This window comes from Cheilinus undulatus, linkage group 7 (assembly GCF_018320785.1).
Source record: "Cheilinus undulatus linkage group 7, ASM1832078v1, whole genome shotgun sequence".
Classification (NCBI taxonomy): domain Eukaryota; kingdom Metazoa; phylum Chordata; class Actinopteri; order Labriformes; family Labridae; genus Cheilinus; species Cheilinus undulatus.
This window is the reverse complement of record NC_054871.1, coordinates 30855231-30878126: the sequence shown is the minus strand read 5'-3', so window position 1 is coordinate 30878126 and position 22896 is coordinate 30855231. Positions and strand designations below refer to the sequence as shown.

The 22896-nt window shown below is 39.4% G+C and overlaps 1 protein-coding gene and 1 long non-coding RNA gene across 2 annotated transcripts; one reads left to right on the top strand and one right to left on the bottom strand.

Moving 5' to 3' along the window:
- Window positions 1–215: 215 nt before the first annotated feature.
- LOC121511700 lies at window positions 216–922 on the bottom strand. The gene is made up of 3 exons (XR_005992064.1): window positions 783–922; window positions 484–542; window positions 216–359 (listed from the first exon to the last, which is right to left on the bottom strand). It is a non-coding gene; the product is annotated as an uncharacterized LOC121511700 (long non-coding RNA).
- A 14762-nt stretch (window positions 923–15684) lies between these two features.
- ptgfr (prostaglandin F receptor (FP)) lies at window positions 15685–22593 on the top strand. The gene is made up of 3 exons (XM_041792230.1): window positions 15685–15832; window positions 16242–17050; window positions 22285–22593. The coding sequence occupies exons 2-3, from the start codon at window positions 16256–16258 to the stop codon at window positions 22591–22593; spliced, it is 1104 nt and encodes a 367-aa protein (XP_041648164.1). The 5' UTR covers window positions 15685–15832; window positions 16242–16255.
- Window positions 22594–22896: the final 303 nt, after the last annotated feature.

The following is a 22896-nucleotide window of genomic DNA, read 5'->3' as shown; positions in this document are numbered from 1 at the left end:
ATACATTCTAAAGTCACTCCACCTGTAAAATAAAAACAGAGTCAGAGCTGCAATGAATATAACACTAAAAACCTGAAATCACATGAAAAGAAATAAATGATATATCATTTCAAAAGATGTTGTTATTCATTACTTGTGGAAGCAAACTTTACAGAAAGATAAACCCCCCAAATTCTGCCTCCAAAAGAAAGTTTCCTTGTTTGATTCCAGTGTGAGAGAAGCTTGCTCTTGATATAGCAGAGTGAAGTTGTAGAAGCTTCAGGAGAAGGCTTCAAGCCATGCTGCAACATTTAGATGTGGAGGTACAAGTGCCTGACCCTCGATGCTCAGCATCCCAAGAGCTGCTTGGAGCAAATCACCTGAAAAAATAATCATATTCCTTACTTAACACACAGACAAATATACAGATTATCGATACATGGCCTACAAGAAGTTTCAATTATTGCAAAGCTCTTCAACATATTAAAATCAAAGTATGCTTACCTCAGACCTTTAATCTTGGACAGTCAGGAGGCCTCGGTGTCAACAACTGATGACAGTGACTATGACAAAGATGGAGAAAAACATAGCAATCAAAATTTACAGGTCACTGCTCTGAGCTTTACTGCTGGGGGTAAATGAATAATAAAAAAAATCTAAAACTTCAACATACTGTAATTCAAAGTTAATCTGAAGAATTTAAATGAAATGTGTAACGTGAATGGCAGTACATAGCTTTTAACTTCATTGAATTAGTTTTTCTATTTTAGAGGATAATAAAAACCATCTGAAACATAAGCTACCTTTAGTCCGCTGTGCTCTGAGGAGCCTCAGACAGAGGTGAGATGATGGCAGGGAGATCCTTCTCTCTAATGAACTGCAGGCCAGATTTGGTTTCCACCGTGGTTCTTGCTGGATGATTTCAGCGAGACTGTTTAACCTCTGGTAGGATAGGCAAGCCTTCTAGCACAGCTAGCTCTTCATGATAACATGTACCTAAGAGAGTGATAAAATATTGTACAGTAAGTTTTTAAGATTTTACTCCATCTATCAGCTATGATCCTTCTTCTGTGGCTGTACTATTAAAAGAGTTACAACAACAGAATTGAATATATATTTTTTACAAACCAGCTCGTTCAGCAGGGTGTAGCAGGGCAAACAAACTGAGCTTAATTTCACTAACTAAACAGTTCAACAATCATTGAGGTAAAAAATGTGATATTACAGGAAAATTAAAACATTGATAAATACAGACACAAAACATTAAATGACTTTTGAATGTTTTACCTTAAAATCATGTTTATTTGATTCCTGTTCCATCAGCTGAGTCTCTTACTGCTTATGTCCTACTGGGCACCTGCAGCTTAATGATACAAATACAGACCGAGAACAGTTTAGGACTTTTATTTCTATGTTTTCAGTCACTTGATGTATAAATGATATCAAACATCTATCACTAGTTACTCATTTCACAGACAGGACCCCTTCACTTACAACAGAGCTCACCTGCTATCAAACTAACTTGTTTTTGCCAACTGAGATGAAATATCAGTGACATTACATGTTCATGCTGAGGAATTTAACACCAGCTGAATTGAAAAGTGTTAATAACTGGGTCAAACGGAGTCTTACGTTGAGACTGACAGTATTATTTTACTGTTGCCTGAGAAATCAATCAATATATAATTGGAGTCAGGTGATAGTCAGCAGCTTTTTAGGTCAAACTCAACTGTTTTCGGATTACCAGCTTCATTTGAACGGGCTTTTACGTCTAAAATAACGGGCTCCACAAAGTGTTTTCAAAGTGGAAACAGTTTTTAAAGACATGCAGAGTTCAAGTAGTTTCATGTAAGTTGATGCAAGGCTAGCCTAAAAAATTCCAAAATCAAAGTTTCATTGTGTCTCAAAAAAAACGTACAAAAAACACATACAAATGCACTCAGGAAAAAATATTCATATTTAGAGCAGTCTCTTACCTCTTTCACCTGAAGGATAGTCAGAAAGTCCGCCAAAATGTGAAGATCATAGACAAAGGTGACCTACAATAGAGCAGCTGTGTGCCTGTGCAGCTGTCATCAATTCAAACGTCTTCTTCTTTGACAGAGATGGGTTTCTGTTCAGCACTACTGCCACCAACTGGTTTTTAGAAGTATTGCAGCCCTCTTTGAGGTAACTTAAATGCTTTATGTCAACCAAACACAAATATAGTTTAAAAGGAACAAGTGACAGATTTACATTGACTTTAATAAAAAATAATATTCAAATCTAACAAAGCATATATTTTAAGTTACCTGAAAATAACAAATATTATTAAGGTGAACAATTCCTCTAGTTCATTTTTTTTTGGATAGGGTTACTTCATTTATTTATTTTCATTCCATATTTTTTTTTGGGGGGGGGGGGGCAGTAATGAACATGGACATATAAATGTGCCACGTTGTAGCCATAGACTAATTTTCATCTGTCATCCCTGGCAGTTTGATGGTATACATATAAAAGATAAAAGTTTACATCAAGCATGTACATAATGAGAACAAAAATTTCAGACCAAACAATATAAATAGTAAAATATTATACAAAGACCCACATAAACAATACAGAAGGTGGCTAAATGTCTATGCTCATGACTGACCAAAAATAAAGTGACCATTTTAGTTAAAGTCCATCAGGTGTTAAAGTGCAAAAGGCTAATGGTAAAGTGCTATAGGCTAAAGGGCTGATGTATTGCTCATGATTACAAATGTGGATGTGTGTCGTCAGGGGCTAGGGTAATATACCAGAGAACTGCAACAATATTACAAGGAATTACTTGATTATTAATACATTATTACTAGGTAAATACATCTTTGATATTATTATATCTTTGAGTTATTACTTGGTAAAATGCCAATTTATTACTAAATAGGTAATTTATGGAAATAATAATATTAGTAATAATAATATTGACAAATTACTAGATAATTAATACGTGTTACTATAAAGTTACTAGGTGATTAGGTTCCACTAAAATAAAGTGCTATCAATTTTTTTTTTTCATTTTTCATCAAAACACTACATAATGGCAATAATAAGCCTGATCTTAATACACTTGCACCTTCTCAAAAATGTACCTACTTGGTAATACTATGCTGACAGCAAGCCCTGTGAATGGTCCGCCAGGTAACACCAGACAACTGTGTCTGAGTAATATGTACAGACATACTGTGTATACTCTAGAATTGTAAAATGACTACAGATTGCAATGCAAATGGCTAAATCTATCAGCTAGAATAAAAAAATATCAGATATGCATTTCACCCATGTCTTTTTCAGTGGCCAACTGATTCACTATCTCCTTTAATGTCACCTCTCTTTCTTGACACATGTAGCTGCTACTCAGTATCTATTTAACCTTACAAAGCAGATGGACTGGCTAGTCGCCATGCCTCTCACAAGCAAATCCATCTTGCAAAGCTGCGATCTACAAGGTTTGTGCAAGGTCTGAAAACTTACCTGACTAATCAGTGTGGTTTGAGGAGAATGAAGCGGTAGCTTTGGTTGGAGTTCAGTTATACTTGCAGCTGATAGGAATAGCTGCAGTCAGTGTAGCAATTAGCTCAGAAGTATGGTGACAACTGTATTAGAAATAAAGCACTTCTCTCTGTGAAATAAAGAGCAAAGAACTGCACTGAAAGCCTTTCATGAAGATATTTCTGTTTTTGAGCCAACCTGCTATGGCATGAGTTTGTAAGAGTGAGGGGGGTTATGTTAGTTGTTGTGTGAGACTGCTGTAGCCACAGGAGAGGTTTTATGAGAACTGGACAGCATTTCTCAATTAAGAAGATTTCTCAATTTCTCAATTGAGAGCAAAGCGCCTCAGAGCTTTTCATGATGGAACAGATGTTTTCACTCTTCTCCTGACCTGCTTCGACATGAGGTTGTGATCGTTACCGGTGGGTTGTACTTTGAGCTGGTGCATACAGTGACTGCTTCCACTGTAGTAATTAGCTTGGCTCTTGCTGTAGTGGAAGTTTAATCAGAACTGGATCATGTTTCTTCATTTTAACAAGAGTGAAGAGCCAGACTGAAAGCTTCTCTTGTCAGAGATGTGTTTGCACGTCTCCCAGCTGGCTTCAGCATGAATTTGGCCACTGACAAGCTCTGCCCCTGACAAACTACAGCAGCGCTAGCTTTAGGTTAGTGCTGGAGCTGTGCATGTCTACTACTTCATTTTGTCTTGTTGCTCTGATTGGCCCATAATGAATGTGATGAAGAGATCATTCCTCCAATCACCTTCCAGGCATTTCTTTTGGAAAGTCCTGCCTCTCTGAAATGCTTTTTATGAGAGATTTCCTAGATAAATGTAAAATATATCCATGTTTTAAATTCTGAAACACTCCTTTGGTGTGTCAGGTTAATACTTCTAAGCTCTAACCCTAACATAATATTCTCGTTTTCAGTTGCCATGGTTTCCTGTACCCAAACAGGTGTGGGACCAGGCATAGAAATAGTACTGTCAAGTAGTGCTTGGGTGGAGTATTATAGAGCACCGTGGACACACCAACACACATGATGTGGTGTATGTGGCACTCACAATGGTGTAGACCACTGTGGTATAACTATGACAGATTTGATACAGAAGTATAAACCTGGTTTAAGATATTTGATGTAGTTTTTATGACCTTAAAAAGATGTATAACAAAACAATTTATGAAGAAAATCTATAACACTGTAAATGCAAAGACATCTATGACAGCCCAGCTCAGCACAGCCTAAACTAGATTTTAATAAGATTTTAATCCCACCTCTGACAAGGCACACAGACAATTTAGGATTCTGGGGTGACATCTGACATATTTCTAGGGTGCCCTAGGCCACACCTGGCCTGGATCTGCCCTTGATTACAGCAGACTAAAGAAATTCTGCACTTTACCGAAAAAAGCAGGGCACAGCATCATGAAGCTTCACACAGTGCTGAATTCTTTTATACACTATTGGACTGAACTGTTGAAGCCTTATACTGAACAGAAAATACACTTGATAACTGCTGCTGAAAACAAGTTCTCGACAGTTTTGGGTTTAATGGTTCTCAAGCATCCTCAGGAAAACAAACAAAACCCTGCAATAAACAACATTTCTTATGGAGAATAAGCCTTGGCCTCATTCCCATGTTCTCCATTTCCATTAGCAGTGTCACAGTCTCATACTGGAGACATTTCTAGACGTATTTGTCTGTGACACCTCTGTAAATATAGCAGCAGGATAAACTCACACTTTTATCTCACACTCGCGCTGTAACCACGCACCAGCTGTGGATAAGCAGAGCATCTCAGTCTGTCGGCTTACAGATCTTTGCTGCTCATCATGACAGGCTTCAAAGTCAAATTTGAGCTTTGACAGCGAGCTGCCACAAAACACAGCAACCTATGATGTGTTTTTAGAGACAGATTTCATCATTCAGATTTCCCTGATTCACAACAAAAGACAGATTTATCACCCAAGTCCCTTTTAACTGCCAGAATCAAATAAATTAATTGCTTTAGCAGAGTCTTTTGAAATGCAGACTGCTGTTTTTATGTGTCTGCACTGACACCTGGTGGCAGGTTGAGTTACTGCATCTGTGTGTCCTGGCTCCATGACCTGAAATCACCGCTCCCTGCCATTGATTCAACTTATTTCCACCTCTAATCAGGATTATGTTTTCTCAGTTGAATGCCATTTTTAGCTGTAGTTTTTCTTTGGTTACTGAACATGACTGTGGAACATTAGTCTCAATACTCATAATAGCATCTGTCATAAGGCCCAAATATTTGAATATTTGTCAAAGGCTTTAATAATTGAACATTTTTGTAAGTTTTCATCTCTCAACAAAGGAGAAGGAAAAACAGATTTGATTCTTTACCTCTGGCAAAGATATCATTGTTTGCAACAAGCTGCTCAGATTTGCTCTGTCTGCACAACTGTCAGAAATGTTTTTACTTTTCATCAATAACTTTAGGTAGGACTGCACCTCGTCACCATGGCAACAGGGTATTGTACTGTGTTTCTATGGTGCTCCTCACTTAGTATGGCTGTATGTGTCATGCTGGATCAGCATGTTTGTTTTTCACTGAGGGTCATGATGTTCTCTGTGATCACTGAACCAGAGAGTCCTGCTGACTGCATGAGAGAAACAGTCATCTTGCACACCACACCATACTGAGTCAACTAACAGCCATTAATACACGGCTAACGCACTGTTTTTTTACTTTTACAACAATAATAGAGGAATTCTCAATTATCTTGAACTTTATCAACCTGATTATTTACACCATTACCAACTATTTTCTTTTTTTTGTGCTTAATATTTGAAAATGATTTTAGTCAGAATAGTTAATGTCATTTGTGGGCACACACTGAATGGTAAAGAGATTTTTATTAATTAGAAGGGTGCAAGCTCTGCACCCTTCTAATTAATTGCAGACATAGCTTATATAACTACCTGCCAACGTGCTGTAGCTGTTTGTTAGGAGGCATATGACCTGCTTCAGCTCCCCCTCATTGTTACGTTCAACTGAGGAAAGTTTGAGACAGCACTTTCAACATGCTGCTGATTGGCTTCAAATCTCCTTTTCAGTGACTGACAGAAGGAGGTACAGAATGAGTAAAGCAAATGCAGAAAGCAGGAAAACAAGCAGAAAAACAATGAATAAGATGGATTTTTGGCTTATTTTCTTGAATATGTCCATAATGTCACTAGAGATGGTAATGAATAAGCGGTAATAGCCATATTTGATAGAAAACTCAACATTTTGATATTATAATACAAACTGAGATAATAATAATATGGACAGAACCAATGGTGGTAATTATAGCAGAAGCTAAACTGCTCTCTGGTCTTCTTAGAAATTTCTTTTCTCATCTTTTTTAAAAGTGTATATTAAACTTAGTGTAGGAGAGTTTAAGTATTTTTGTTTAATTCTTTTTTTTGTAGTTTAAAAATGTGAATATTCTACTTGTCTGTGACCCTGAACAGGATAAGCAGTGTAGAAAATGGATGAATAGAATATTCCATCCGGCCTTGTTTGTTGCTAAGCTCTCTCAATTTTGACTTGTTAACCTGAATCTCTATTGATATTGTCGTGTGGCTGAAGCCACAACTCAATTGGACAGGCCGACGGATGCACAAACCGATGATGGATGGATGATTGATGATGGATGGCTGGATAGCTGGATGGATAGATGGATGAATGATAGATGGATGGATGACAGGGGGATGGAAGGATGGGGAATGCATGAATGGATGGAAGGGTGGATGGATGGATGAATTAATGGATGAATGGTCAGATGGAAGGATGGATAAGTTAATGGACAGAGGAACTGATGACCAATGGATGGTAGGATGGATGTATTGAAGTTGGCTGGATGGATGGGCAGACAGATTGATGGAAAGAAGGATGTTTTGATGGATGGATGGATGGATGGATGGATGGACTGATAGATGGATGAATGGACAGATGGATGGATTAATAAACTGATGGGTGGATGGATGGATGGATGATGGATGGAGGGATGGATGGATGGACTGATAGATGGATGAATGGACAGATGGATGGATTAATAAACTGATGGATGGATGGGTGGACTGACAGATGGAGGGATTGAAAGATGGAGGATGGATGGATCAATGGATGGATGGATGGATAGATGGATGATGGATGGATGATGGATGGATGGATGGATGGATGGATGGATGGACTGATAGATGGTAGAATAGACAGATGGAGGGATGATAAAACTGATGGATAGATGGAGGGATGAATTAATGGATGGAGGGGCTGATAGACCGATGCATTTAATTTAGGATGGGTGGACGGAGTGACTGATGGATGAATGGATGAATGGACAGCTGATGGATGAAAGGATGAATAGATAAATATATGGAAACCTGGAATTATGAGAATCCAGAGTCAGTCAGACACACATTCATACAGATAGGCCACCCACAGACAGACAATCACAAACTAACAGGGATTTGTGGACTGTCAGGCTGGCTCAATCTATGAATCAAGAGATCAGTGACTGAAAGGCTCCTTAGAATTGGACCTGTGACCCAAAATTGTACATTGATATAGCCCCCAGGCATGTGCTGCAGCCACTACTCACTTTGGCAAATGCATGGATGGATGAATGCATGGTTCAGTGTAAAGACACTATTTTTCTTTCAGCACCTGTCAGAAACAGTCAGCCACCCACATATTCACAACCACCAACACACGCAGGTTTTGATTGGCTATCAGGCTGAGTAGATGACTGCATCGCGGGATCAATGATTCAACAGCTCCCTAAATTTGGAGCTCTCCATTGACACTGCTTCTGACTCCTTTAAGGAGCTGGGAGCTGGCTGGTTTGACAGACAGATGGACAGATGGGAGGTAGATGGTTACGCAAGCAGGATTCATGCCATTTTCACTGCATATAATTTTACCACACTATGAGCCACCCATGTATTGTATCAGCATGCCCATAGGGATCTATACCAAACCGTTGCTCAGTATGAACTTCATACTTCATACTGTGAAGACATATTAGGGTCCTTTGAGGGCCCTCAGTCTTGCTGTCAGGCCAAGAGATTCCCCCTAGCAATTTCTGGGAAGATTTCAACAAAAATTTATCATGAAATTTCATTCACTCTCTGCCCTTTCTTTAAATTCATAATACACATTTTAATCATTGAAAGTTAAAGTTATCACCTAATGATTATATTTTGAAGCCACCTGCAGACTGAGGCCCCGGGCAAGTTCTCACTTTTTCCTGATGCGAAGACTTTTCAAGTTTCCTCAAAATCTGTTCATAAGTGTTTGTCATCTTAAAAAACAATAGTGGTTTGCTCCTTTCCTTCTTAAATTGTTGGCTGGAGGTGTAGTAATTCACTTGGTGCCAATCATTGTGATCTTTTAGGATCAAATGTCTCAACCCATAAGAAACTAAGTGTGGAAATTTAAGGTGATGGTAGAACAGACTGCCACCTGTAATCAGACCTCTGCAAGCAGTTGTCTGTTTTTTTTTTTGTTTTTTTTTTGACAGGTTTCAAAGCTGTGTTAGCTCTGACTATGCTCCATCATAAATATCCAAAATGAGGCAAATCTTTGGGTCAGGGTGACAGATGGAGACATGATGGGAGGGACAAGAAGAGCAGAGTAAAGAGGGGTACTTTTGTTATGTCTGAATCTTGTCTCAGGAGTGTTTTTGTGATTAGCTGGAGGAAGCGACAGTGCTGCCGGCAGAGAGCCTGCATTATGGGTTATTTTCCCATCTCGATAAACTCATGTCTCCAACGAAACCCCACTGAGGCTGTCAGTCTATTACAGTGGCCCCATTTGATGCTGCTGACAAAAGAACGTGATCGCACTCCCATGCCTTTGCTTGCCTGGCGTTGTTGCAAGCACTGAGTTACCGGTCATTACAGCACATAACACACTGTGTGACACCACACTTAGGTGTAATGTCACCTTGAGGGAAAAATTCATCCTGAGTCACCTTGTCAGATCAGAAGGGGTGATTTAGCAACAAGAGGAAGCTGAGGAGAAACTCTCATTATCATAGTGAGAGGACAGGATAGTCTGTTCAGGCACATCTTTAACAAAATTTCACACTTTTAACAAGAAAATTAATTCAGCCTTTTGTCCCCAACTTTCTGAACTACATAAGCTGCTGTCTGGAATTTATGAGAAAGATTCCATTTGGCAAGTTGCAGTTTCAGCTGCTAGAAAATATCCTTCAAGACATTTGTATGTAATTTGGCATGAACTGAACTGATTAAATTAATATCTATTTATTTGAAAGGGAAAATGCAATTTAACATAATAATGATAAGAAAATAATACGCAGTATGAACTGATGTTCTGCACACTCGTTATACCATCTGTTAATTCACTCTTGTCCCTAGTCTGGGCTGGATGGTGATGCAGTGGTTAATACTGTCGCCTCACAGCAAGAAGGTTCCTGTTCTGAATCCCAGTTGGACTGGAGTTTGCATGTTCTCCTGGTGCATGTGCAGATTTTCTCTGGGTACTCCAGCATCCTCCCACAAACCATAGACATTTTTTCTTACAATTTGGCTAACTGGTGATTCTAAATAGTTTGTATGTGTAAGTGTGCCTAGGTGGGCCTTAACATGTACAGTATAATAAACTGTTCACTTACATTAGAGCCACATGACAAAATACAGTAAATACAAATACCATAACAAATATAACAACGTTATAAGCTGTGTACACCAAATAAAATATAAATGTAAAACTGAACTCTTTTAAAACGAATCCAATTCTTGTTCCTGTTTACAGAAGCACTTTAAGCTTCTGTGAGGCACTTTGTCCATTTAGATGCCCCCTGTGGACAAAACAGTTTCTCTCTATGTGTCTTATTTTGTCCTGCACACGTTTGAGTAGTGTTTTTTTTTTTTTTAAATAAATCACATTTTCAATATTAAATGTATTGAGAATCATTGTTATAGAAAATAGAAAGCAGGCTGTTTCAAATGCCACTGTCTTGGAAACTAGCTAAAGTTAGCCCTTAAGCATTGCCCTATGCTTTGATAATAAAGACTTGCTTTGCCAAAAATACTTAAACCTGTCCACATTTCTGTAAACTTTAGTCCTAACGGTGGTGTGAGGAGAAGGATTTGTTTCTACTGTAGATTTAGCAGTATGTCAACATCAATAAGCCTGACTGTTATGATTTTGGCTGTTTAAAATTGTGTCCCTGTGCTATACTATAAGGGCCCACAAGACAAAAACCTGCAGGTTAAATTGACATCTGTTATTCTGTGGTTGTCAGGTGGTGTAGATATGCCATTTTGAAGAGATGGAGTATTAATTGCCCATTGCTAAGAAGCCATGTAGTGTTTAATGTTTGCATGTTAGCCTCCATTGGCCCAAGCTTGTCATTTTTCTCCAGGCTGGTCACATAATTGAAAGTAATGAATTTACAATGTATGTGTCATGTTAGGGTCACACAGGCCAACCAATACTATCGTGTAATGTAGAAAAAATGTAAATGTGACTGCACTTTACTCTTTGTATTTGTTTGCTCAGTTGTGGTAGTGTGTGCCAGTTTGCCATCATCCAGATCTGCCCCAGACCTATGCCCCAACTCTCCAGGTATCACCCCAGTTGTGCCCCTACCTGACACATGCGGTTGCCCCAAGTGTTTGGACCAGCCCATGCAGCTGTATCAAGCAGCTGAATCTTCCCTCCCCGCTCTCCTGAGCATGTCAGCATTATACACATCTTGCCATGATACCCAAAAAGCACCAATGAGAAGATGTCACAAACGAGTTCAGCTAGCCATCAGTCAATGTCCAGGCCTCATAAAACCCAAGGACTGCCAGACTCTGACTTTCGTCTGCATGCTCAGATACCGGGAACACCCCACCCATCTCAGCCTCGCGCTCAGTGGACTGATTGATCGTACTGCCAAGGTAGGTGAACTGCCCAACAACTTCCACTTGGATGGCAACGTAACTAAAAGACTGGATCTTTGTTTTGGGTCAGGAGACATGCATTCCCAACGCTTCAGCCTCCTCACTTAGCACATTAAGAGCCCCCACAAGGATATCTACTGTCTCCACCAGTATCACAGCATCATCAAATAGCACTCCACAGTTCACTGCCCGCTGTTACCTGCCCCATTATCCAGTCAATACAGGTACTGAAGAGCATAGGGGCTAAGACACACCCCTGCCTCACCCAAAAATTAAACTGGGAAGAAGTCAGAGATGGAGCCCCATACTTCACAGCACTCTTTGTACAAGAATATAGGGCAGACATCAGCTTGATGTGGGAACGTGGGATCTCATGTGGAGAGAGTGGAAGAAAATTACAGTGATACGGAAATTTGACAAGACAACAGCTGAACATGGATTTAGAGAGGCATAGGATTGGAAATAAATCAGTAATTTGTTCAACTCTTTGTTGATAAAACACTAAAATTAGTGCTGTCAATTAATTAAAAAAATTAATGAAATTAATCATATCACTATGCTGTGATTAATCATTATTAATCACAGCGTTTCTTTAGTTTTAGTAATTTTTAGACGTTTTAAACATTCTTATTATCAAGTGTTTATTTTCATTATTTTAACTTTATGTATAGCACTTTGAAAGCCCTTTTTACTACAAAATGTATTTTTATTATTATTATTGTTATAATTATCTTCACATTAACATTTAAAATAGGCTACTGCCATTTACTTGTGTTTTTGGTTGAGATAAATTAGTAAAAGTATGGTGTTTAAATGAAGGCATATCAAACAAACTAGAGTTTTTAAACTTATTTGTGGTTTGTAAATCAGAGTGTCTTAATTCACTAAGCAATAATATTTATAACTGCAAACAAGCCCAGCAGACAAACACATCAGGTACAAAATAACTTTTGCTGTAAAGTGAATGATCCGCTGTGCCGTTACCCCGAGGGAGCTGTGTTTGCTATCTGATGTCCAGTGGTCTCTCGTTAGTGTAATAAATGTAGCTCAAGCCAGCTGCTCCACTTTAGTTCCCTTTAAAGTCATTCGAGGCAACCTGGATGATGTCTTGAAGCCTCTTGTCGTCGATAATGTCGATGGTCTGTAGTCTCTGGTGACCCATTAGCGATCGCGTTAATTATCTTAGATGTTGTCATTCTGGGGACAAATCCAGGTCTGCTGGTCTGAGCCGTTGTAGCTTGGCGTTATGGCTTGATCCCGTGTTGTTGTTAGCGTCTTTGCTAACATTGGCAAAGATGCGTTTTGCCCAGAGGTGGTACTTCAGACTCGTTGTGCTTCAGTGTAAAGACAGTTCATCGCCACAGTAAGAACACACAACTTTTGTTTCATCCAGACTTCCATTAGGCAGCTTTTTAAATTGAAATTGGCCGTGAAGCAGACCTGGGTCTGTCTCCTCACCCATCACTGCTGGCTGTGTTTGACCCGACTTTAACCTTTTCACCCCAGGGACATAAACATCCACGCAGGCTACAGGAGGAAGTTGTGGTCAAACTTAGTCATATGATTAAATTGCGTTATTAGTTTTTTAACACGTTAAGCTTTCCAGATTTCATTATTAGAATGTTAAGGAAATCAATCCAACTGTAACATTAATTTATATTCATTTGAGAAAACAACTGTAATTCAAAGTTTTTATATTATACAAAAGCAATTATGGTTATTAATGTAGTAAAATCACACACTAATACAGCAGCAGAGTGTGAAAGAGACAAAAGGAACAAACTGACAGCAACAGAGTACACCTTCAGGAATCATATTACATGGATTAAGCTCAGCATCCGTCCAAATCCTTGGCCTTTTAATAATGGCGGTAATTATAGTTGTTGATGAAGTGATATCTGCTTTAAGCTGGTGTATGACCCCTGGGTCATCTGACTCAGTCGCCTGGCACCACGGTTGATGTTTAGAGAGTGTTGGGTGAAGTTATTTCAGGCACTTTGCTGCAGTCAGACAACAGAATCAATCAATACTCTGACCTCACAGTCTACGAACATGATAAGCATATTAGGCTGTATCTCTTGGGAACTGAAGGAACAAAACTATGTGAAAAAAAAATTCTACAGCTTTCTGTCTAAAAACTGGTTGTGACCAAGGAAGGGTAGGGTCTGTGGGTGAGTTTGTTTCCTCATCAATCTTGTCTCACAGTCATCATGTACAAGTTCAAACGTCCTCCTTACTCAGACAAAACATCCCTCGAGCAGAGCAGCTTTCCTTCATAGTCGCTGGTATCCCTTAAGAGTGTCTGAAAAGTAATTCTTCAACAGATTGTTCTGTTTTTTTTTTTTTGTTTGTTTTTTTTTCTCAGAGAAGCTTCACAATTAAATTGAGTTTGTGACACAAATGAAACCTCAACCAAACATCATTTGAGAAGAGGTTTGGAGTAAATAGTCCCCGCTGGAGATGGTCTGGTCCAAAGTGAGCTGAAAGAACAAGAAGCTCAGAAGAAAAACTGAAGATTAATTTGTGAAGGCAAAATATGACAGCATTAACAATCAAATTAGAGCAGAAGAGTGTTATAATCAACCTCATTTTCATTAGTAATGAATTATAGAGGAAAAAACTTTAACAGCTGATAACTGACTTTGAGATCAAAATGGTAATAGAAGCACATGGTGGTTATTATAAAAGGAGAGTAAATGGAGGTAGGACTCAAAAAGCTTCTGCTTCTTCCTACTCCTTTTCAGACAATGAACTGCTTTATTTTTTGGTTGTTATGGCATTATGGATTTGTACACTATTAAAATGAACTCTGTATTGTTGTTTTATTCTTATTCTGTTTGTCCGAAATAAATAAATAAATAAAATAGTGTTTTTTTAAGGGAAATATATGAGACAGGGGCTGCACAGCGGCACAGGGGTTGGTGATTTTACCTCACAGCAAGAAGGTCCCTGGTTCGCTTCCCGTTCAGGGCCTTTCTGTGCAGAGTTTGCATGTTCTTCCCGCATGCGTGGGTTCTCTCCAGGTACTCCGGCTTCCTCCCACCACCAAAAACATGCTCATTAGGTTTATTGGTGACTCTAAAATTGGCTGTAGGTGTGAATGTGAGTGTGCCTGGTTGTTTGTGTCTATATGTCAGCCCTGCGATTGGCTGGGGACCTGTCCAGGGTGTTCCCCGACTCTCGCCTAGTGACAGCTGGGATAGGCTCCAGCTCCCCCCACAACCCCCAATGGGATAAGCGGTATAGAAAATGGATGGATATATGAGACAGAAAGTCCCAATCATGGCTTGTAAAGGTCAAAATATGAGATAAAATTTAAGACTGGATTTGGCCTAAGACTGGAGTTTGACACCCCATGTAACAGATAGAAAATTGCTCCTATGGATTTGTTTGCTCTTTCTGCTTGGCCTTTTGGTGTACTGAACTTGGACTGTAATGAATGACCTGCCTGTTTGAACACCCCATCTGGTCTGCGCCTGAATCCTATCCTTGTGCAGTTCATTGTGTCAGCTAAACCCAGCTCTGTATGGTATGGCTCTGAAAGTAGTCACTCACTCAGTCAGTCGCTCAGTCAGTCAGACACAGACAGACCCGTTTTTAGGGGTTACCTCAGCACACAGCCAAAAATAGAAAATGGACATTATTTTACTAGTAAAACAACAGTAATTACAGTGTTTTTCTTCTGTAATTTTGCCATTTTAACCCATATTTATACAGTATTTCAGTGGTTTGAAATGTGTAATGTATTTCCTTCAACGTTTAAAAACCCTGAAATACACACAAACCCATGTAAAACTAAAATTAGAAAATGTAATTTGACGACAGAAAATGACCTTGTTTTTCACAGTGTATATTTTGTTTGGTTTATGGACAGACTGACATCCTGTGAATGCAATGCAGAAAGAAGCAGCAGAATAATCGAACACAAAAGGAGACAGGGTGAAGTAAAATATTGATAGTTATACATGCAGGTGAGCGTTTATGGAGACTTTCAAAATAAAAGACAGTCACCTTCACATCAGCAGGGTCGCGTAATTCAGTGATATGATGCGTAATTCTGCAAATGTTTAGCAGCAAGAAGGAGAGAGCAAACGCGCAGAGTTTTACAGGATGGAGTAAACATGAATGTGCAGCCTGGGAAGTGTGTTTGAGTTTGAGACCTGCAGACTGCTGAAGCTCTGCTGCCTCCTGACTCACTCCAGCGGAGCGCAGACGAACCAGTTGCACACATCTCCTCGACGGGTGAAACGAAGACATCTGCTTAGAGGGAATATAAAATAAATGGAAAAAATGTGTTTATACTTCCGTGCGAGCTGACAGGACGTGAGTTTGTTCAGATGATCATCAAAGACAAAGAGCGGAGAGGTCCTTAAGTCATGGAGCAGTGTGAACGACAGCAGCAAACCTGAGGTAAGAAACTACGCTCAAGCTCTTTCTGAAGTTATTGTTTGATAAAACGGACGATATTTCTTGTAATTCCCAAGCATCTTCAAATGTATATTATTAAAATGTCGGATTTTACCTTTTGATCACTTCAAACGTTTATTTTGGGTGAAAAACGTCAGGTATTGCATATTTTACCACGTAAGGTATGCGCATAAATCCACCCAAAACTGCACGTGCTTCCCGCTGTATGGGCTATTTCCTTGTGTGAACTATATGGCAGAAAAGTTGTTTTAAACTCATGAGAGTATTCTGTTCGATTTGGTTGCTATAACAGAATCAAATCTCTCCTCTTTCAAAAGTCTTTTGCCTCTGCATTTGGTGCCAAATGTTCTGGTTCAAATAATGAATTGTACATATCCATCTCTCCCTCCAGAGTTTAACTCCATCATGTCCGCCAATGGGAGCTCAGATACAGACTGCAGGTCAGAGATCAGACCTAGCAACACAACCTGCAGTCACAGGGAGCTCTCTGTCACCACCTCTGTCATCTCCATGACAGTGGGCATCTTATCCAACAGCCTCGCCCTCTTCATCCTTGTCAAATCCTACAAACGCATCCAGATTAAGTCTAAGGCCTCCTTTCTGCTGTTTGCAAGCAGCCTGGTGGTCACAGACCTGCTGGGTCACCTCATCAACGGCTCCCTGGTGCTGTTTGTGTATGGCTCTCACAAGAAATGGGAGATATTTGACCCTCACCGCATCATGTGCAGCATCTTTGGAGCATGCATGGTGTTCTTTGGCTTGAGCCCCTTGTTTCTTGGAAGTGCAATGGCGGTGGAGCGCTGCATTGGAGTCACCAGGCCCATCTTCCACTCCACAGCGCTAGCTTCCCATCACATGAAAATGCTGTTGGGACTCACCTGGCTGCTGGCTGCGCTGGTGGCTGTGCTGCCTGTGGCTCTATGGAGGCCCTATAAGGTTCAGAGTTCCAGAAGCTGGTGCTTCTTCCATATGGAGGAGCCCAAAGACTGGCTAGATGTGCTCCTGCCTCTGCTGTTCTCCATGCTGGGACTTTTGGCTCTGCTTCTCTCGATTGTGTGCAACTCTCTGACTAGTTGTGCTCTGCTGCAGGCCAGACTGAGGCGCAAACATCACTGCAGGGGCCCATCCTACCACATCGAGATGATCTGCCAGCTGCTGGCTATCATGTTGGTGTCCTGTGTGTGCTGGGGCCCTTTACTGGTGAGATTAGTCTTGAGTAGGCTGTAAGTGCTTTTGAAAAATGCATGCTAATGTAGAGGGGGCTGACAGAAGTTCTTATAAATCTAGTTTTTATTAATTTGCTCCAATTTGTTTTAATCCACTTACAAGAAATGTACCGGAATCATTTTTATTCAACCCAACACAGGGTATGCATAATATGATTAAAAGATTTTCATATTATATTGACTTATCTACAAAGTGAAACTGCATAATTCTGTTTTTACTGATTTAAAAAGCTCATATTTTGCAAGTAGCTTGTATTGCACAGCTGTTGTTTTCCAATAGGATCAATGCCAGATCTACACATCTATTCAGTCTAACAGAATGACTAGCAGCAGTCCTATCATTTTCATGCTGATAGCACAGTGTAGCTTCTTGTGCAAGGTCATAGACTATATTAAAATGGAAAGAGCAAGAGCCACCCGGGAGTAAAGCTAAAATATTTAGAGCTTCCCCTATTGACTGCCTGTATATAGACCTTTTACCTCTGATGTTAAACTAGAATGGCTGTCTGAGGCGGCAGACTCACGCCTAAGCAGCGCCACCAAGGAACTCACGCTCCCATTGATTACTATGGTGTTCAAAATTTCAAAGTCTGAGAAAAACCGAACGGGTGCGCGGAACATCACCAAAATCTAATCGATTCTTCCCCAATATTCCCTGAAAGTTTGGTGAAGATCTGACTTTCCGTCCTCGAGTTATCTTGTACACATAGAAACAAAGAAACAAACAAAGATATGGAACCCTTTACATAACCCCTGCCGATTTCATCAGCGTGGGTAACAATCTGTTCTTCCAGTCCCATGTCAGGGCCTGCCTGAACCGAAAAAATCACGTTACTCACTGGATGCAAGTGCTAAGTAAATACTTCTGTTCAAAAATTCCCTGTGGTAATCTGTGTAGTGCACATTATGTACAAAGAAAGTAAGAAAGCTTGAAATGTCAGGATTAGATGCCTGCAAAAAAATGTTACAGAAGCACTGACTGGACCAAAGCAAATGGTAACAGATGTAAATATGGATGGCACACTGTCATTTGGGTGAAATAAATCCTTGAGAATGAATGGCGGTAGATTAGCAAACAGTATTCACTGTGTATAAAAGCCATTATATTGTGTTTTGTGATCTAAATAATTAAAACACAGGACTATTTTATCCTCAGTTGACAAATGCACGTGAAAGATAAGCTGTGTTATCCTGCAAAGTGTGTGAATTTGCCAGAGTCATCTCTGTTATCAGGCTGATCTATCTTGGAAAGCTCCAATCTGAAACGTTTGTGCCAAATAGAAAACAGTCCTGACTTATCAGCGTCATTTGAGGAGAACTAGGTAGTAACATTTCTTTATAAGAGAGAGAAAAATAGTCACGCTGAAAGCTTTTCATGACGAAAAAGATATATTTGCTTTCTCCTGACCTGCTTCAGCATGTGTCTGTGATCGTTTAGGTTGGAATTAAATTGTACTGTAAGCCAATCTATAAAATGGCTAGCTGTAGAAAATAGAGATAGACCGATATGTTTTTTTCTGGGCCAATACTGATACCGTTTATTAGTAGTCAAGGAAGCCGATAACCGATATTTGGAGCCGATATTCATTTGCAGTAAAAGTGAAAATATTGGCGTCAAAATTTTGAATAATACAAACTCCAACACTTGACTTCGTTCAAGAGACTATTCATCCCTGAACACCATGCAGCTCATGTAGGCTTTATGATGCAGTTACATTATGTCTTAAATCTTGAACAGCAATATTGTGCTCCTCTCTACAAGAAACTATCAAAGACAGCTTCAGGACACACTTCATCAATACGTCACTTTCTGCTGCTTGGGATCTCTCAATCAACACAGAAAAAGGTAAAGTAAAATAACTTGGTAGTTAATCAGCCATCATTGCCCTCTCACACAAATACACTTCTTACTATTATCACTGATTATTTCCCTATCAATATTATCAGCAACCTTGTTTCAAGTGATTAAACTGTTAAAAACACTAAATAGCCTACAGCATCTTCACTTTAATAATTAGTGTTTATCACAGGAAAAGACAGGGGGTGGTATGCAATGGATATGTAAAGCAGTCTGTCTGAGGTGTCAGGTTAGAGCTCTGTGGTTTTTGGGCAAAACTGAAGGGGAGTGAACTGATCAGTTATGAGCCTGGTGTTGTGTTCCTATGGACTTTTAGCCATCGGTCGCTCTGTATTCTGCTGTTTTCAGGCTTAGATCCAACATGGTTTAACATGGTTGAAATACACATAAGATATGATTTAAGACGTGTTTGGTCACAGATGGGGATGCTTGTCTAGTTTGACAGAGATTCTGATGAACACTCATAAATCTGTTTATTTTTTAAAATGTGACAGTGCCAATAGTTAATCAGAAACGTCATAATTTTTATGAGTAACTCACTGGTCATTGGATGTGGGCTCTCAGTAATTGCTAAATTGTATGGTTGTCATATTTTACGGTTTTAAAAACCCATTAATTCCCAGCATTCATTTTGGTGCAATGTTTTACTCAGAAAGAGGCAGGGCCAGCGTCTTTGCTATTACCAATTACTGTTTGAAATGATACCCTGTTTACTGGAGACTTTACACTTAGTTAGATGTTGGAAACCAAAAAGTGTCCCGAAAGCTTCTTTGTAGCCCATTCATGTGGACAGCAATGTCGTCATTGAGACCTTTGTCAACCTTAAGTTCACTGCCTGTGTTCAAAGAAACACCTCTTTCATTCAGCTTTCAAGTTTCTCTGGATGTGAGCACTCTCAAGATGAATCACTGCATTTGATAGAGGCACTGACCAGGCCAATGCTATTTTGTTACTTTCTTTTACTTTTATTACGTGTATTTGGGAGACAAAATTCACCAGCAGCTCTTTCACTGCCACTGTAGTGAGTGACACATAGGTCATAGGCCCAGCCTCCTCCATTTTAACAGATGGGACATGGGTCAAACTAACAGTTAAAATAAGCATCAGTCCAAACCATTCTCAAATTCAGGATTTGTGCTGAGTTATGGTGATTCAGATCCAGTTTTTTCATTTTGTTTTGTTTTGTTTTGTTTTGTTTTGTTTTTTGTTTTGTTTTTTGTTTTAGTTTGTCACTTGATGGAAAAAGGAGTGGCTGTAACATGAGTGACAGCTCCATTGTGACTGCTTGCAGCATTCTCAACAGAAATAGCAGAGAAGAGGTGGACAGGCAAGAGGAAAAATTACAAAAACTTCCAATCTAGTCATTGAACTTTTCAGCTTCAAACTGGCACAAGAATCAGCTCTGCTGTGGACTGGTACAGATCTGAGGGATCTTTGGCATTTTAACTGTGGGTGAAATATGTGCTACTGTTAGCAGAAAGGTCATGGCATCATTTCTGCATTGCTCCAATCTGTGCATGTCTTAGCTGTAAATGGTGTAACCGGCACATTGCTTGTATTCTGGAGGAATTTGGCTTCATTTTTAACAGCATAAGGAGATGGAGGCAGTGTCCATATTTATAATATCAGTGTTATCAGCCAGATGACACAGTCATCTTCTGTTTTTGTCATCAGTTATTCTTGATGCCCTATAATTCCTGATCCATCACATATAATACTAATGATGAAACTTGGGCATTTCTATTCACTACCATGTACAGTTTAAGTATTTTATAGCTTTTTTACTAGCGTTTCTGTCTTGGATTTTGTTGTGAGAACAAAGTGGCAGACTGTCAGAGATGTGGAAATTGGTATTGAAATCATCAGACCCTGGCGGCTCCTTTCATCTGTGAAGTGTAAAGATTAAACTAACCAATCCTTTTACTGTTGTTTTTCATTTTCAGTCAGTGCCTTCTTCTCAGTCATCATAAGGTTCTTATCAATTTATGTATGGCATCAAGACTGAAATACCTCAGCAGTTACCTGTCTGACCTTTCCTCTAAATTCCTTCAAGTTTGCAGCATGACTTTGATCTCTGGAGCACTCCTACACACCGCTAAAGTCCTTCAAAATACCATCCTCCTCCTGGCAGCGCAGTCATTTTCCTCTGTTTTGCTCATCAACATCCTCTCTGTAACACATTCTTCTTCATAGCCACAATTGTTGCTCTAATAATACATCATCATTGTCAGCTCAGTACACTCCTGCTCCAACATAGGCTAAATCCTGATCAGTTTTCTTGCATACAGTGCCTATGAAAAGTATTCACCCTCTTTTTTCAACAAAAAAATACAACTACTTTGATGTCAAAATGAAGACAGATTTCTACAAAGTAATGTGTCACATGTTGAATTTGATCAGCCACCTTAAAGGGGGCAAATAATATTTATGCAATCACCTATACTCGTTACATATATATTCATTAAATTGACATTAATCGTTTTTTACATTGACAACAAAGGGGTTTTCTTTTAATTTTTTTAGTAAAAACAACTGTATTGAACATGACTGGTTTACAAAATCAAACATCTAAGGAGTGGATAGTTTTCATAGGCACTGTAAATGAAGAATATCCTGGGGAACAGAAAAGAATATGAAGCTGGTTTATGATAGCAGTCAGAGGAAGAGTAGTGAGCATAAGGAAAGGGAATTATTCATTGGGATATTTCATATGCTCTCCTTACATCTTTAAGTGTGAGTTTAAAATGTTAATTCCATTATTATTTCATACCACACTTCTGGTTCAATATGAGATCTGTTTAGTAATATCATTTAAAAAATATTAGAGGGCTATTTTTACAAAGGGCTCACATAAATGTATGCTCTTATTCTTCTTCTTGTTCTTTATTGTTTTTATTAGTATTATTTAAATAACACTTGAAAACCATAGAAATTTTAAGGATATGGACCCTTCATTGATTTTTTTTTAGACACCTTTGAGTCCACAAGATGTCATCTTTTATGGTTAGTTGTGCATTTTAAGAGCTTTTTGTTTACATATTTTCATTTGCTACGTGCACAATGATGCAACAGTTGCACACTGGTAGCAGAATATAAACATCACTATCCCTGTCCACTTTTAGTAACTTTTCCTCAATATTTTCTTTGTTTTCTTATTTTCTTCATGGATCCACATGTTGGCTAGTCCCAACAAGCAGAAATGTTACTACAGGGTTGGCAGGTAAAGTCAGGGTGAACAGTATGTCTGTCTTTTCAGAAGTATTGAGTATGTGCAAAACCATCCATAACATCTCTTTAAAATGTCTGATTAGTTGAAAAACATTTTTTTCTGCTTTCATTATTCCATGCAGATCCGTGTCATCATCCTGACCACCAGAGCTAAAGACGAGCCAACCTCCTTCAGCCTCCTCATGGTGGTGCGTATGGCCACATGGAACCAGATCCTGGACCCCTGGGTCTACATCCTCCTGAGGAAGGCTGTTCTGAGGAAACTCTTCATGTTGTTTCATGGCTGCATGGGTTCAAGATCTCACAACCTGAACAGTTGGCAACGCACCGTCCTCCGCAGCTCATTGGAGACAAGCAACCTAGCTGCTGGTCCATCCTGTGGCCTCAGTAGATTACCCCCACCAGACACTGCGATCAAATCCATTACCTGAACCCCACAGCACTCTGAACAACTAAGACCTGTTTAACGGAACATAAAGCAGGTGTAGGGAGGTTGAGCTCTGTTTGAAAACATACAAGACACTTTTCATCTCTCCCTTAAACTTGTGTGATAATCACAGTAAGCTAACAGGAAGTACAGTGGTCTATGGCCGTGGTTCATATCTGGTGGGCTGCCGTTTTCAGTGGCTGGTGAAAGTTAGCATGAAAAAAGAAAAGTAGAAAAAAAATCTTGGAGGTGGTGAGTGTTGAGGCCTGACTAGCTCAGAACCACTGATCTATGGTGTGATGTGGAT

Excerpts from the sequence above, each read along its gene's own strand:
- ptgfr (XM_041792230.1), top strand. The coding sequence starts at position 16,256 with ATGTCCGCCAATGGGAGCTCAGATACAGACTGCAGGTCAGAGATCAGA. Across the intron at positions 17,051-22,284 it reads TGTGCTGGGGCCCTTTACTG|ATCCGTGTCATCATCCTGAC; the intron begins GTGAGATTAGTC and ends TATTCCATGCAG.